The sequence below is a fragment of the Brachyhypopomus gauderio genome, unplaced genomic scaffold, assembly GCF_052324685.1.
Source record: "Brachyhypopomus gauderio isolate BG-103 unplaced genomic scaffold, BGAUD_0.2 sc83, whole genome shotgun sequence".
NCBI classification, from domain to species: domain Eukaryota; kingdom Metazoa; phylum Chordata; class Actinopteri; order Gymnotiformes; family Hypopomidae; genus Brachyhypopomus; species Brachyhypopomus gauderio.
Window position 1 is genome coordinate 764,401 of NW_027506904.1, and position 16,780 is coordinate 781,180.

The window sequence follows — 16,780 nt, forward strand, 5'->3', positions numbered from 1 at the left end:
AAATGCTGGATATCGCTAAACTTCCTCCACATTAATGTTGACAAAACAGAGGTTCTCCTTCTGGGTGTCATGTAGGGCTACGCCCCCCTCTCTAGCTGTCACTTCGGGTTCCTGCTCCTCGTGTCTGTGTTGTTCCCTGCTTGTCTGTTTCTATGGTTTCCCTCTGTCTGCGACGCCCGTGTCATCAGTGTCTCCAGTGTCTCCAGCTGTGTCTAGTTTAGTCCTGTGTATTTATATCCCTGCATTTCTAGCCCGTGGTCGGGTTGCTTTGTTCAGTGTTCTACGCTTCCTGGTCAGTGAGTTCTTCTCTTTTTGCTGCTCAACCGTCTGTGTTTTCTGTAGCCTGGTTATCTAGTTTGTATGCATTTTCCCCCGTGTTTTGTTTTAAGTATTCGTTCAGTGTCTTAGTGCATTGTTTATTCCTTGCGTCGTTATGCCCATGTATTTGTCACACATGGATGGCTCCACCGTTATGACCCCTGCCTCTTTGTATGACCTCGGATATGGAATCCCCTTCAATAAATCTCGCTCTCCTTGGCGTTTGTGTCCGCCTCCTCGGTCCGCAGCTCGAGCTTCGTTACACTGGGCCCAAAGACCGCAAGACAGACGATACCAGATCTAATGCTAAATCTCGCAGACAACCCCATTAGCAATGGCTCAGTAGCCAAAAATCTTGCAGTTATATTCGACTCTGACTTATCATTTTTTAAATACATAGATAATACTACTAGGATTTTTTTTTACTACTAATTGCTTTTTTTTACATCTCCATAACATTGCCAAGCTGAGAAATGCATTATCCCAGCATGATGCAGGAAATTTTGTGCATGCTTTGTTAGCTCCAGATTATTCCAGGATGCTGAAATAGGAATTGAAATAAACTTCAAGTAGATCAAAATGCCGCAGCCAGAGTTTTAACTAAACTTTGAAAATTTGATCATATTAGCCCTGCATTGGCTCCCAGTTAAATTCCAGATTGATTTTAAAATTCTTCTACAAAGCACTGCACAGGCTTGCTATTGATTACCTCCAAGAATTGATCTCCAATTATGAACCCCCACATCGACTAAGATCACAGGTTCCTGTGTTTATGTATCTGTCCAATTATTGTTGTCATGGTGACTGGCGTCAGCCAAAAGAGGATGGGCTGCCACCCCGAGTCTTGGTTCCTCTCAAGGTTTCTTCCTCGTGCTCTTAGGGAGTTTTTCCTTGCCACTGTCGCCCTTGGCTTGCTCACGGGGGCTTGGACTCGGACACTTGTAAAGCTGCTTTGTGACAACAACTGTTGTGAAAAGCGCTATATAAATACATTTTTGATTGATTGATTGACTGATCAGCACAGAAATAGACACAGACTAAAGCAGTCAAACAGAGTTGATCTGGAAATTTGAATTATCCAATATCTGTTCTCAAAACCTTCTTGGAACAGTCACATTCATCTTATTTTGGATGTCTCAAGTTTCAGTGAAGAAAGGTCCTCCGTGGACAGGCTTTGAAAGGCCAAGTGTACAGTTACATCCTGGTCACGCTCAGACATACGAGACGTTCTAGAGAGTAAGCTCTCAACGTAAATGAATACTGTAGTTGGATCAAAGCTCTTGACATCATAAAAGGCGACAAGTAATAATTCCCTGTACGATAACTTTTGGGTTTCGGGCAATAGCGATTCAAAAGCAATACAAACTATCCTACATGCAAGGTTAAAGAAGGAGGTGAAGCAATGAGCAAGATTTATATATATATTTACTTTTAATGTACACTGGAATTTGCCAGAGTCGTTGACACTCACCGACAAGCGCCTGAACCAGTGCATGACTACAAATCACACATACATATTTTAAAAATATCTATATTGAGATTTCTCTGAAATATAAAATGCATTATAAATATAAAGTGCATTATAAATAAAAAGTATTATTATTATTATATGGTAGATGGCAAAACATCTATAACGCCATCTATAACATACCTAAGGAAACATAAGCCGCCAGCTACAATGTAATAATTAGCCTGTTAACTATTCGTTTATTCTCTTTCAAACCATGGGAATGTGTTTTGAAAGGTCAGCACATTGTCACGTATGGCACTTGACTGTCACTTGAATGTCACCGAGTAACACAAGCAACAGGCCTCACGAGAGAGCCAGCCTGCCTTTGGTTGAAAGTTAGACCCAAATGAACGTTACATACCCAGCCACCGATACAGAGCCATAAATAAAAACGTGCTGTGCAAATCAAATACCGGTGACACGGGAGATTGCAAGCAAATCAAATACCGGTGACACGGGAGATTGCAAGGCGAGCACACAAGATACTTCTGGAGACGAGTCAGTCGTCTCTGCAGACGCACAGGAAATGTAGCTGAACTAAAGTATCTTGTTTAAGACAACAGAGCGTGAATGTGCACTTGGACAAGGATAAACAATACAAAAACATGATAAATATATGTGATTCACTGTTGTATTATCAAGATTTTTTGTAGTACCTTAGCTAAATGCTTTACAAATGAAAGCCTTTGGAATGTAATTGGTCCTATTTGCAAGTTGGCTGCTGATTTTGTTGACATCTGCATACCATTTCTAAAACTGTTTGTTTTTACAAAAGAAAAAATAAATATTTAACTATCACTATTGTGATAATTAAAGAAAAAATGTCAGGTTTCACAGTATGTGTAGTCATTTTAGCTTGAACAAAGCCTATGCCCACATTAGATGTTATCAGGTAACATGAGTTTTAGTGCAAGTAGCCGCACACCAATTTCTTATTGATTTCTAGATGCCTTCTTACACCCATACACAGGTGAATGGATAGTATATTAATAGTACTCTAATGTCTGCTGCAGGCATGTGAGATGTGAGAAACCCACTTCTCAGAGCTTACCGGGGCTGCATGGAGGCTGAATATGTCTGTCTCTGCTTCTATTACAGCTGTAGGCCATCCTTATTGTTCACACATAAACAGCACGCGGAGCTGCATATGTCAGACACACATACACACCGCTCATGTGTCAGCTAGACTAACGCATAGCGATGCCCAGGAGATTTTTCCTTCTGGAAGAGGCCCCGCCCGGTGCACGGATCCCTGCAGCCTGGGTGACGGGAGATAATGACGGACACTCACGACAGACGCACGTGACGCAGGACGGCCGGGGAGGGGGGAGCGTGGCCGAAGAAGAACGCATGCAGAGAGAACGGAAAAGGGATTAGCGCGGAGACGCGAGGGTGGAGAATGTGTCTAAACTCTCCCTCTCGTAGGAGGAGGTGCATTGGGCCGTTCGGCCAGCGGTGAAGACACGAGTGTCATGCTGGATGTAGTTACAGCTGCCTGGATCAGTGACTGCTGTAGTTCGTGACAGCTTCCAGAGAAGGTCCTAGCAGGCCAGTGGCACCAGAGAACCTTCTGATCCGCTCCTGGCGGTTAGGGAACTGGTCTTGTGACCGGAGGGTCGTGGGTTCGATTCCCAGACAGGCCATGACTGAGGTGGCCTTGAGCAAGGCACCTAACCCCAACTGCTCCCCGGGCGCCGAGCTAGGGCTGCCCACCGCTCTGGGCACGTGTGATCCACAGCCCCCTTGTAATCACTAGTGTGTGTGTGTGTGTGTGTGTTCTGACTGCACAGATGGGTTAAAAGCGGAGGACAAATTTCGACTGGGGTGTAAAGATCACAATTGACAAAATATGGCACATTTAATTTTTCTTTTTTTTTTTTTCGGCTCCCTTCGCTTACAGCTTTAAGAACGTTATCGATGAATATGGGTGGGCGTGGGGCACGTCAGAAACGAAGATGATCCAGACAGACCACACGGCTCTTTAAGCAGAACGCAGTGCACACTCGAGGCAGGTCAAGGAGCACCTGTGTGTGCGCACGGCGGCCCCGGCTCACCTTGAGTCTGGATGAGGTGCAGGATTTTAGCCGTCACCTGCCTGATGGCCTCGGTGTCTGAGCCCACCACCTCCCCGTTCAGGCGCTCCAGCTGACCCAGTAGCATCAGCACCCGGGAACTGCTGGGAATACTGCACACATTACGTGGCCGATATTTATAACTTCATAATTAATGTTTATTACCCCTCTATACAACATATATCATATTATTCTGTAGACATTGTGTGTGTATGTATGTGTGTGTGTGGGGGGAGTGGTCACCTACCCTTTCTCTGTTGCCATTTTTGGTTTATTCATTTCTTGTCACCCACATACAGGTCAAACGGACTGTAAAAGACAGGGCAGGTGCTAAAACACGTACACTTGTAAAATATAATCACTGGTTATGGCGTGGATTGCACTACGTACCACACTATAACCGGCACTACCACCGTTTAACACCATTAGCAATTAAAAAAAAAAAACAAAAAACTAAACCTCTCCTCCAACATGGTTAGGTGGATATATAGCAGCTTGAGTACATGAGATAACATACAGATATTTAACATTTTTGTTACGTAATCCTAGTAATTGCATTGGGTAAATTGTCATAAACACTGACTGTTATTTGACTGTATATTAGCTAGCCAGTTTCCAACAAGCTAGCTTAGCTAAAACAATAAACCCAGTCAGTCGCAGCTGCCCTAGCGACCGGCTAACATTAGCGAGCAAATGCTACATTGACAGTGCTAACCAGAAACACCAACTGCCGAACACTGTAGTTACAAACATCTGAAACCGGAGTACGGTGGACTTATTTACCTTTAAAGCATGTAAAGTTGCTCCATCTGAGCATAACGGTTCCTTCCTCCGTGTTATCTCTCTTATCTCGCTACTCCCGACGCCCTGATATTGTTATTATTATTATTTACTAGCCATCCATCTAGATCGGCTCCTGGCTACGGGCGCGTTTGGGGTCCGAACGCCTCTGCGGATATATTCAGATCTCAACGCCATACACACGCAGCACCTCCACACGCGATGGCTTGAAGATCTACCAACACGTCTCGACTTCCGTCACTACTGCCAGCGGATAACGCGAGAGCGAAATCGAACTGAAGCCTTCTGGGAAATGTAGGAATTCATAGCAATGTATTTTATAATAACTCAGTAAACGACAACCAGTAAATATAATTGTTTACAAATGGACATGCGCGTCTTTGGCCTTGACGCGGTTGCTGGGAAGAGGGATTTATTGCTCTCGATGTTTTGAACTTTGTGTAATGTGTCAATCCCATGTTGCAGTTGGAGTATGACGACATTTCCCAGTGCCCAGCAGGGGTGAACGCTTACAACAGAGAGTCTGTTGGCTAATTAGGAGGTATTTACTCTTTTACACTTATGTAATTGTGTTAACATCAGACGCGTTGTGCACATGTTACTGTCGGCGATGTCGCTCCTGTCCGTAATGAATAAAGTAAATTGTTACTCGGAATGTGCTAGGTTGCTTGCTACCTGCCGGGCCAGACCGCACACGGAGGGGGATGAGAGGGGCACACAGCTAGCCGCTAAGTGGCTAAGTGCCTGTGTGTGGTTCAACATGTCTTCAAACGAAAAGAAAGAAACATTCGTGTTTAAGAAACATTCGTGTCCGTCCTATCCGTCCCTGGAGCTCGTACTTTTATTCAAACGAAGTGAAATTGAACGTCTACCTTCATTCCAAACACCGCTATCCCCTTAGCCAGATAGCTGGCCTGACCAGCACAGCAGTAACATGACTCACCTGTATGACTGTAGTGTCACTGGTTTACCTCAGAGCAGTGCCGTCGTTACAGACAGCACAGGTCCAGTCAAGCACCACCAACTGTGAACGGCACGTCGATTCGTTTTTTAGTGGTTTAAATTGGGGGAGCTTTTACCAAACCTATGTGGTCTGGTGCCTGTCTGAGAGCCTAACACCCCATATAAAGGCTTTCACGGCGTGCTACCAAATTAGGTGTTTTTCAACTTAAACTCTATTTTAAAAACTTTGGTTTTAGTCCCTGGACTATTTAAATGTCAGCTCCACCCTGGGAATCCAGAGCACTTATTGGCTTGAAGTAACTCAGTTTTCGTCCTGTTTCTAATTTGTCTTGATTTTACTCCCCTTTTAGATGTTTTTGAAACATTAATTTTGCCATAATGTATGATGAAAACTAAACGTTTAAGTAACGTAGATGTTTTAGTTCACCTTGGCTTCTCAGTACAGTGTCCAAGGTCACCAGAGGTATACAAACACAATAATGATAACCTGAATCACTATATTATTGTTTTATTTCATTTACTACCTTTTTCGCTCTAAGGAAACTGCACTGCAGGCTTTGGTTATAAATGTTTGCATGTTTGATCTGTTGGCAGCCATCTCCATGGTGATGAAGTCATCTGTTGAGGAGGACGAAGGAGGGTGGGGTCTCGGAATCCCAGAGAAGATGAAGAACAATGCCAACTGGGTGGACATCACCCAGGATTTCAAAGGGGCCTGTAAAGGTGTGTGTGCGCATGGGTGTGTCTGTCACTGTTTCATCTGTGCCCTGTACAAGGCAATGGAACAGACCAGATTTAGAAGGACCATTTTTATTCAACAGACCCAACTTGGTCATAGTTGTGTGCCAGCTGTTTGTTGTTACTGGGGCCATCTGGGATTTCACACACTCTCCCAGGACGTAAGGTCTCACCCAGAATAGCCTTTCCACTGAGCAACCAGAAACATTATAAAAACATTTTCATTAATCTTATATTTGTGATTATGATTTTTATTTTCATATGTTGTGTTCTGGCACTGTGAAAGATGCAAGCTGAGGAAGTAAGAATCATATATAAGATATATTCAGATGCAATTGTTTTAAGCTGTTTTGTACATGTACATTGCACTGTCTAGAGTGTTGGATTCTGTAGCAGCCAGTGGATTCATTTTGGGGGCTGAAGAATTTCCAGGCTGTAGACCTGTTTGAGGGAATCAGGGTTGTGAAAATATGTAGCGGTTGATTCTTCATCAATTTATAGCTGTTGTGAGTCCTGAATTTAGATATTTTATATAAATCCACCCTGAATGTGAAATTGCATTCAAATGTCTATATTGTACTGTGATTTAACCCGGTATAACAAGAGTAAGAAAAAAAGCTAATACAGATGAAGCTGATTGTTTTAGTCCAAAATCCAAATTCTTTATTTATTTCTTCACTTATGCAGAACTGAAACTTGGGGAACTGCTCCATGACAAGCTGTGAGTATCAGCAATCCATCTCCGTGCTCCGTCCAGAGCAGGACACAGTACTGTAGACACACCGAACACTCATTACGCTTTCAGATTCGGGCTGTTCGAGGCGATGTCGGCCATCGAGATGATGGACCCAAAGATGGACGCTGGGATGATCGGGAACCAAGTGAACCGGAAAGTTCTGAACTTCGAGCAGGCCGTCAAGGTCCGTCTTCTGACACTCTTCCGTGACTGCCCGTCTGGGAGCCACGGCTTGGGTTTTAATTTTTGTTCCTGGGATCCTCATGGCTGTGTTGCTGTCTCTTCTCGTAGGATGAGGCCATCAGAGTGAAGGACCTGTCTCTTCCTGAACTTATAGGAATTGTGGACACCTGCTTTTGCTGCTTGGTTGGTACAACTTCACAGTACTGAACTGATATAGCCATTACTGATATTTTATAAGCATATTCTGGAGTAGTTTTATATTTACAGTCTTAAAATTTTCATGTAACATTCTACTTGAATTAGATATTTTTTCTCCTTTTTTATCACTCTGTCTGTCTGTCTGTCTGTCTGTCTATCTATCTATCTATCTATCTATCTACACACATGTAGATCACATGGCTGGAAGGCCACTCTCTGGCACAGACGGTCTTCACCTGTCTTTATGTGCATAACCCAGAGCTGATCCTGGACCCCGCCCTCAAAGCCTTCGCCCTCGGCATCCTCAAGGTGTGTGACATCGCCCGCGAGAAGGTCAACAAGGCCGCCGTCTTCGAGGAGGTAACGCTGTTCACCGGGTCCCCCTCCTGTCGCCGTGCTTTTGCGTGACTCTGTTTGACTTTCGCCATCCCTGTTCCTGAATGACAGGAGGATTTCCAGGCGATGACCTATGGGTTCAAAATGGCCAACAATGTGACGGACCTGAGAGTCACAGGTAGCGAACAGCCTCTTGGGCTGGAACTCATCACCATAACGCTCCTACCACATGTTTCTGCTTGCATAACACATATTCTCCCAATCTGTGTGATACAGGGATGCTAAAGGACGTCGAGGATGAGCTGCAGAGGAAAGTGAAGGTATCGGTATCACAGGATGGACAAAAAAAAAAACAATGCCTTCTCCATTAATGATGAACCTGACATGTTTCTCATATTTCAACTGTCTCTCTCTCTCTCTCTCTCTCTCTCTCTCTCTCAGAGCACCCGTAGTCGTCAGGGTGAGCAGCGAGACCCTGAGGTGGAGCTGGAGGTAAGACAGATGTGATAGATACTTATGTTGGTGCTCTCATGTTCTGTGTAATATAACTGACATAACACTCTCTCTCTCTCTCTCTCTCTCTCCTTTTCTCTTTCTCTCTGTTCTCACGTCTCAGCATCAACAGTGTCTGGCTTTGTTCAGCAGGATTAAATTCACCCGCCTCCTACTGACTGCTCTCATCTCCTTCACTAAGAAAGAGGTACGGAAAGCACCATATATGGGCATGTTACATGGTTAGTGATGGCTGAAAGCTCTGATTGGTCGATGTATTGTGGGCTTGGCTGCTGTTTCAGACTAGTGCTGTGAGTGAAGCCCAGAAACTGATGAGCCAGGCGGCAGACCTCCTGCCTGCAATACACTCCACAATCCAATACGGTATCCAGTCACAGAACGACACCACTAAAGGAGGTATTACACACACACACACACACACACACACACACACACACACACACACACACACACACACACACACACACACACGACCATCAAATACAACACTGTCAATGAAGATCAGCACAAAATGTATCACTCTTTCTGCCTGTTTCACACACACATATATACATGCGCACACACACACACACACACATAAAGGCAATATCACAACACAAGAAGGAGTGCTGTTATCCTGAATATCAGCATGGCTGTGATTGATTGAGTTGTAGTCATGAAACCACATGCCGCAGCTGGTCATGTGTATGTGCGTATGATTTAGGTAGTCAATATTGTGGCGACCTGCACGAGGAATCCATAGAAAACAGACGCACTTTATTAGCTGTCAAAGCAAAATGCTTCTGATGTTCAGCAGTGCATCTAGTCATAGACATCAACACTGCTAAGCAGTATATTACACACACACACACACACACACACACACACACACACACACACGGACACCATCTGCAACAACCTTCATTCACAGAGCAACACAACTACATGGAAGCGTCTCACACAGTGTCTCGTGCTCACAGTCTGTAACAAAGCCTACCACGCATGGACTTTCATTCACAGAACAGGATGACTGTTGAGAGTGTAGCACGAACACACACAGAACCTACTGCACTGTACTGAAGCAGCTCACGGTTTCCCTGCCCCAGACCACCCGATCATGATGGGCTTCGAGCCACTGGTGAACCAGCGCCTGCTGCCACCCACGTTCCCACGCTACGCCAAGATCATCAAGCGTGAGGAGATGGTCAACTACTTCAGCAAGCTCATCGAGCGTATAAAGACCGTGTGTGAGGTCATCAACACCACCAACCTGCATAGCATCTTGGTGAGGGGCGAATCGGGCATTCGTTTGTGCAAAGTGCTTTTATTTATTGGCAGGATGGAAGCCCATTGTGTCTTATTTGTGTGTGTGTGTGTGTTCTCCAGGACTTCTTTTGTGAGTTTAGCGAGCAGTCCCCTTGCGTACTGTCAAGATCTTTATTACAGGTAAGCAGCATCAAGCCATTATTCTAAACACAGCAGTCCTGGTAGATGATGACAGAACTAACCTGCATTACCACTGGGACCCAGCTCAGTAGCGTATTTAAATATTCAGTCTGTACTGTAGAAGGCATATGCATTCACTCTCTACCTGGTCATTGCAGTCTCTCACGTTTGTAATGTGTTGATCTTAATAGTTGTTGTTTTGTTTGTTTGTTTAGACTACATTTCTGATTGATAATAAAAAGGTGTTTGGCACTCACCTGATGCAGGACATGATCAAAGATGCTCTTCGTTATTTCGTCAGCCCACCTGTTCTGTCCCCAAAGTGAGTGTGTGGGTGGGCGTGTGGTTGGGTTGGCACGATTATTACTCCATATCTTTGCGTATTGACAGTGATGTGGTGAGAGTTTGTCTTAAGCACATCTTTGCTGTCTGATGTTAACTGGAGTTACGTCTGCAGGTGCAGTCTGTACAATAACCACCAGGCCAAAGACTACATCGACTCCTTCGTCACGCACTGCTCTCGGGTAGGTAGCACCTGTTATTACACCGTAGTAACCTGTTATAACGGGCTATAATATGAGGCATGTGGTAACAGGAGAGAATAATGGTGTAAGTTAGATGCCCACTGGGGTGGATTGTGTCCCCAGCCATTCTGCAGCCTGATCCAGATTCATGGCCACAACCGAGCTCGTCAGCGGGACAAACTGGGCCACATACTGGAAGAGTTCGCCGCCCTGCAGGACGAGGTGGGTACGCGCACGCGTGTGTCACATAACGTCCACCTTTGCATAACCGTTTGGTCTGGAGCTGGTGTCCAGCAGCGTTTAATGAGTGCGGAGTTGCTGTGTGAGTTGTGCTACACCTGCGTGGAGAAGGGTGTGGCTCTGTGCCGATGGGCGGAGTTACAGGTGGTTGTGTGTTTTGTGTGGAGGCCGAGAAGGTGGACGCGGCTCTGCACGGCCTGCTGATGAAGCTGGAGCCTCAGAGGCAGCACCTGGCTTGTCTGGGCACCTGGGTTCTCTACCACAACCTGCGGATCATGATCCACTACCTGCTCAGCGGCTTCGAGCTCGAGCTCTACAGCATGCACGAGTACTACTACATCTACTGGTGAGTCCCATAGACCACACCAATACTAATACTACTGCAATAGTACTACTACATCTACTGGTGAGTCCCATAGACCACACCAATACTAATACTACTGCACGAGTACTACTACATCTACTGGTGAGTCCCATAGACCACACCAATACTAATACTACTGCACGAGTACTACTACATCTACTGGTGAGTCCCATAGACCACACCAATACTAATACTACTGTACTAGTACTACTACATCTACTGGTGAGTCCCATAGACCACACCAATACTAATACTACTGCACGAGTACTACTACATCTACTGGTGAGTCCCATAGACCACACCAATACTAATACTACTGCACGAGTACTACTACATCTACTGGTGAGTCCCATAAACCACACCAATACTAATACTACTGCACGAGTACTACTACATCTACTGGTGAGTCCCATAGACCACACCAATACTAATACTACTGCACGAGTACTACTACATCTACTGGTGAGTCCCATAGACCACACCAATACTAATACTACTGCACTAGTACTACTACATCTACGGGTGAGTCCCATAAACCACACCAATACTAATACTACTGCACGAGTACTACTACATCTACTGGTGAGTCCCATAGATCATGCCAATACTAATACTACTGCACTAGTACTCCTACATCTACTGGTGAGTCCCATAGACCACACCAATACTAATACTACTGTACTAGTACTACTACATCTACTGGTGAGTCCCATAGACCACACCAATACTAATACTACTGTACTAGTACTACTACATCTACTGGTGAGGCCCATAGACCACACCAATACTAATACTACTGCACTAGTACTACTACATCTACTGGTGAGTCCCATAGACCACACCAATACTAATACTACTGCACAAGTACTACTACATCTACTGGTGAGTCCCATAGACCACACCAATACTAATACTACTGCACGAGTACTACTACATCTACTGGTGAGTCCCATAGACCACACCAATACTAATACTACTGCACGAGTACTACTACATCTACTGGTGAGTCCCATAGACCACACCAATACTAATACTACTGCACGAGTACTACTACATCTACTGGTGAGTCCCATAGACCACACCAATACTAATACTACTGCACGAGTACTACTACATCTACTGGTGAGTCCCATAGACCACACCAATACTAATACTACTGCACGAGTACTACTACATCTACTGGTGAGTCCCATAGACCACACCAATACTAATACTACTGCACTAGTACTACTACATCTACGGGTGAGTCCCATAAACCACACCAATACTAATACTACTGCACGAGTACTACTACATCTACTGGTGAGTCCCATAGATTATGCCAATACTAATACTACTGCACTAGTACTACTACATCTACTGGTGAGTCCCATAGACCACACCAATACTAATACTACTGTACTAGTACTACTACATCTACTGGTGAGGCCCATAGACCACACCAATACTAATACTACTGCACTAGTACTACTACATCTACTGGTGAGTCCCATAGACCACACCAATACTAATACTACTGCACTAGTACTACTACATCTACTGGTGAGTCCCATAGACCACACCAATACTAATACTACTGCACTAGTACTACTACATCTACTGGTGAGTCCCATAGACCACACCAATACTAATACTACTGCACTAGTACTACTACATCTACTGGTGAGTCCCATAGACCACACCAATACTAATACTACTGCACGAGTACTACTACATCTACTGGTGAGTCCCATAGACCACACCAATACTAATACTACTGCACTAGTACTACTACATCTACGGGTGAGTCCCATAAACCACACCAATACTAATACTACTGCACGAGTACTACTACATCTACTGGTGAGTCCCATAGATCATGCCAATACTAATACTACCGTACTAGTACTACTACATCTACTGGTGCGTCCGCTAGACCACACCAATACTAATACTACTGCACTAGTACTACTACATCTACTGGTGAGGCCCATAGACCCTGCCAATACTAATACTACTGTACTAGTACTACTACATCTACTGGTGAGTCCGCTAGACCACACCAATATTAATACTACTGCACTAGTACTACTACATCTACTGGTGAGTCCCATAAACTCTGCCAATACTAATACTACTGTACTAGTACTACTACATCTACTGGTGAGTCCGCTAGACCACACCAATACTAATACTACTGCACTAGTACTACTACATCTACTGGTGAGGCCCATAGACCACACCAATACTAATACTACTGCACTAGTACTACTACATCTACTGGTGAGTCCCATAGACCACACCAATACTAATACTACTGCCCTAGTACTACTACATCTACTGGTGAGGCCCATAGACCACACCAATACTAATACTACTGCACTAGTACTACTACATCTACTGGTGAGTCCCATAGACCACACCAATACTAATACTACTGCACTAGTACTACTACATCTACTGGTGAGTCCCATAGACCACACCAATACTAATACTACTGCACTAGTACTACTACATCTACTGGTGAGTCCCATAGACCACACCAATACTAATACTACTGCACTAGTACTACTACATCTACTGGTGAGGCCCATAGACCACACCAATACTAATACTACTGCACTAGTACTACTACATCTACTCGTGAGGCCCATAGACCACACCAATACTAATACTACTGCACGAGTACTACTACATCTACTGGTGAGTCCCATAGACCACATCAATACTAATACTACTGCACTAGTACTACTACATCTACTGGCGAGTCCCATAGACCACACCAATACTAATACTACTGCACTAGTACTACTACATCCACTGGTGAGTCCGCTAGACCACACCAATACTAATACTACTGCACTAGTACTACTACATCTACTGGTGAGTCCCATAGACCACACCAATACTAATACTACTGCACTAGTACTACTACATCTACTGGTGAGGCCCATAGACCACACCAATAATAATACTACTGCACTAGTACTACTACATCTACTGGTGAGGCCCATAGACCACACCAATACTAATACTACTGCACTAGTACTACTACATCTACTGGTGAGTCCCATAGACCACACCAATACTAATACTACTGCACTAGTACTACTACATCTACTGATGAGTCCCATAGACCACACCAATACTAATACTACTGCACGAGTACTACTACATCTACTGGTGAGTCCCATAGACCACACCAATACTAATACTACTGCACTAGTACTACTACATCTACTGATGAGTCCCATAGACCACACCAATACTAATACTACTGCACTAGTACTACTACATCTACTGGTGAGTCCCATAGACCACATCTATGCTAATACTACTGCATTAGTACATCTAGATCTACTTGTTCCCATGTACCACAGTGATGCTAAAATCATAGCACTAGTCAAGCCAGTCAGTCATTACCACGACCCTAGTTTGTTATGAAAGGAAATGAAATGAAATGTGTCATATTTTGTCAATTGTGATTTTTACACCCCAATCGAAATTTGTCCTCCGCTTTTAACCCATCTGTGCAGTCAGAACACACACTAGTGATTACTAGGGGGCTGTGGATCACATGTAGTTGGGGTTAGGTGCCTTGCTCATGGGCACCTCAGTCATGGCCTGTCTGGGAATCGAACCCACGACCCTCCAGTCACAAGACCAGTTCCCTAACCGCCAGGCCATGACTGCCCCCAGTTATACCTATATTACACATTATTAGTCATCTAACAATATAATAAGGTTATCCAGACCTTACAGTACACAATAACAACAATAATGAAATTCTTTTTTAAGGAAATGGAATAGTTGTGTTAGGCTTTTTGTAAAGTGTGTGTGTGCATAAAATGTGTGGTCTTGTGTGTGTGTGTGTGTGTGTATGGTCTTGTGTGTGTGTGTATGGTCTTGTTTGTGTGTGTGGTCTTGTGTGTGTGTGTGTATGGTCTTGTGTGTGTGTGTGTGTGTGTGTGTGTGTGTGTGCGGTCTTGTGTGTCTTTCGAGGGCAGGTACCTCTCTGAGTTCCTGTACGCGTGGTTGATGTCCACACTGAGCAGGGCCGACAGCTCCCAGATGGCAGAGGAGCGCATCGTGGAGGAGCAGCAGCAGAAAGGGCGTAGCAGCAAGAAGAGCAAGAAGAAGAAGAAAGGTACCACCCCCCCCCCCCCCCCCCCCCAACTACAGGCCATTGGTTGGTAGGAAGGGGGCGGGGTCAGAAAATGAGGCAACACCCTGGAGGACTGGGAATGGTTAAATGATGTGTGTGTGGTTGTTGAGTAATTGTGATTGGCTGACTGCTCTCCTCAGCTCGTCCTCTGGGTAAAGAGATCACCATGAGCCAGGCCTACCAAAACATGTGTGCGGGCATGTACAAGGTAAACCCTTCAGGAGTGATGCACACAAACGCATCCTCTACATACAACAACGTTTTATAGAGTGCAACACTGTTGATGAGTCCCACCTGGGTGTGATCATGTTCTTCTCGGCCCCCCCGTAGACCATGATAGCCCTGGACATGGACGGTAAGGTCCGGAAGCCTCAGTTCGAGCTGGACAGTGAACAGGTGCGCTACGAGCATCGCTTCGCCCCCTTCAACAGCGTGGTCACTCCCCCGCCAGTGCACTACATCCAGTTCAAGGTACCGGGGCCCAACCCTACTCCATTCCAGACTCCACTCCTGCTCTTACCACACATCCCACCGCTGGAGCACCACAAATACTGGAAGTCATTGCTCTGCTTTTGTTTTCTGGCAGGAAATGTCGGACTTGAAGAAGTACAGCCCCCCGCCGCGCTCGGCCGACCTGTACACGGCTGCCAGCAAGCATTTCCAACAGGCCAAACTCATACTGGAAAATGTCAGCAGCCCTGATGCTGAGGTAAGACCAGTATCCAGTTCCAGTATAAAGGACCAGGTCTCCCTGGTCTAACAAAGCTACTAACAGTTAACCGGAAATACTAACAAAGCTAACATTAACCGGAAGCTAATAGCGACTTTCAGTTTAAATACTGTTGTGCTTTAGTAGAAATGCTAGCATCACTTGGCCAGGATGCAGAAACCCCTCCCTGTTTGCCATGCAGTTTCATTGCAGACTACCTTTTAAAGCTATTAAAGATGGAAACAATGCCTCTGTCGTGCCATCCACTCTCTGGGTATTCTAGGTGAACCGCATCCTCAAAGTGGCCAAACCGAACATCGTCGTTATGAAGCTGCTGGCGGGAGGACACAAGAAGGAGACTAAGGTATAATGACCGCATTTGCCGTCACGCATACACCTTTCGTCTTTTCCCTGATACATCATGACTTCGGCATTTATTGCTGCAAACAAACACAGGACGACCATAGAAACGTCAAGTCAAACGTATTCTCTTTTTCCCGCCTTGCTTTGGTCAGGCCCTTCCTGAGTTCGACTTCTCTGCGCACAAGTACTTCCCCATAGTCAAAATCATCTGACGACTCCTTGATTTGTGCACCCTCCCCTGATTGCCTGAGCTCTCCACGTTCATCTCGTTCCTCCTGAGATGGTTTAGCTCCAGGCTCCATGGGCACCGCACCGCTGTACCGTTGCATGGGTAGACGACACGAGTCCCACCCTTGCGAATCCTGCACAAGAGTGCAGTTTGTCCTGTGTCTTCTGATGGAGACGATGGAGGACAGTTCTGCAGGAAGACTTCAGTGCGTTTTCATGTTTAAATGCAAGTTTACTACACAGTTTACTGCACATGGCAGTCGGCCAGGGGGTGTGGGGTGCATGTGTTAGTCAAGCAGTCTTTTCCATTATTTGCATGTAAATGTGTTATTTTGTTACGTTCAATTAAACCTTCATCTCAGAATACACAAATTTCTTTTTAATAAAGATTTTAAAATTTAAAACCAGGGAACAT

General features: G+C 45.0%; 2 protein-coding genes and 1 pseudogene across 4 annotated transcripts in view; 2 read left to right on the forward strand and 1 right to left on the reverse strand.

Annotated features, from left to right (window-relative positions):
- The window catches only part of agtpbp1 (ATP/GTP binding carboxypeptidase 1), a 23,572-nt gene extending 17,759 nt beyond the window's left edge, over positions 1–5,813 (reverse strand). Inside the window, exons 1-3 of one of the 3 annotated variants that reach the window (XM_076991562.1) lie at positions 5,645–5,813; positions 4,148–4,209; positions 3,883–4,013 (exon numbers count right to left, since the gene is read on the reverse strand). In XM_076991562.1, the coding sequence (XP_076847677.1) occupies positions 3,883–4,013; positions 4,148–4,179 (163 nt within the window). In that variant the 5' untranslated portion in view covers positions 4,180–4,209; positions 5,645–5,813. Of the gene's footprint in view, positions 1–2,879; positions 3,048–3,882; positions 4,014–4,147; positions 4,210–4,683; positions 4,888–5,644 lie in introns of those variants that run through there. The other 2 variants (XM_076991561.1, XM_076991563.1) reach the window with 2 other exon arrangements.
- The window catches only part of LOC143493230 (uncharacterized), a 181,951-nt pseudogene that overhangs the window by 148,411 nt on the left and 16,760 nt on the right, over positions 1–16,780 (forward strand).
- naa35 (N-alpha-acetyltransferase 35, NatC auxiliary subunit) lies at positions 5,074–16,772 on the forward strand. Its single transcript, XM_076991564.1, has 23 exons — positions 5,074–5,242; positions 6,259–6,387; positions 7,090–7,123; positions 7,208–7,322; positions 7,430–7,504; positions 7,712–7,879; positions 7,967–8,033; positions 8,132–8,175; positions 8,297–8,347; positions 8,472–8,555; positions 8,650–8,764; positions 9,454–9,632; positions 9,734–9,793; positions 10,009–10,115; positions 10,251–10,317; positions 10,441–10,539; positions 10,725–10,903; positions 14,908–15,047; positions 15,206–15,273; positions 15,396–15,536; positions 15,652–15,774; positions 16,058–16,138; positions 16,290–16,772. Exons 2-23 carry the CDS (start codon positions 6,267–6,269, stop codon positions 16,347–16,349), a joined length of 2,178 nt encoding a protein of 725 aa, XP_076847679.1. The 5' UTR covers positions 5,074–5,242; positions 6,259–6,266; the 3' UTR covers positions 16,350–16,772.

Coding starts and splice junctions, on each gene's coding strand:
- naa35 (XM_076991564.1), top strand. CDS start 6,267: ATGGTGATGAAGTCATCTGTTGAGGAGGACGAAGGAGGGTGGGGTCTC. Junction 6,388..7,089: donor TTTCAAAGGGGCCTGTAAAG/GTGTGTGTGCGC, acceptor TCACTTATGCAG/AACTGAAACTTGGGGAACTG. Junction 16,139..16,289: donor GACACAAGAAGGAGACTAAG/GTATAATGACCG, acceptor TGCTTTGGTCAG/GCCCTTCCTGAGTTCGACTT.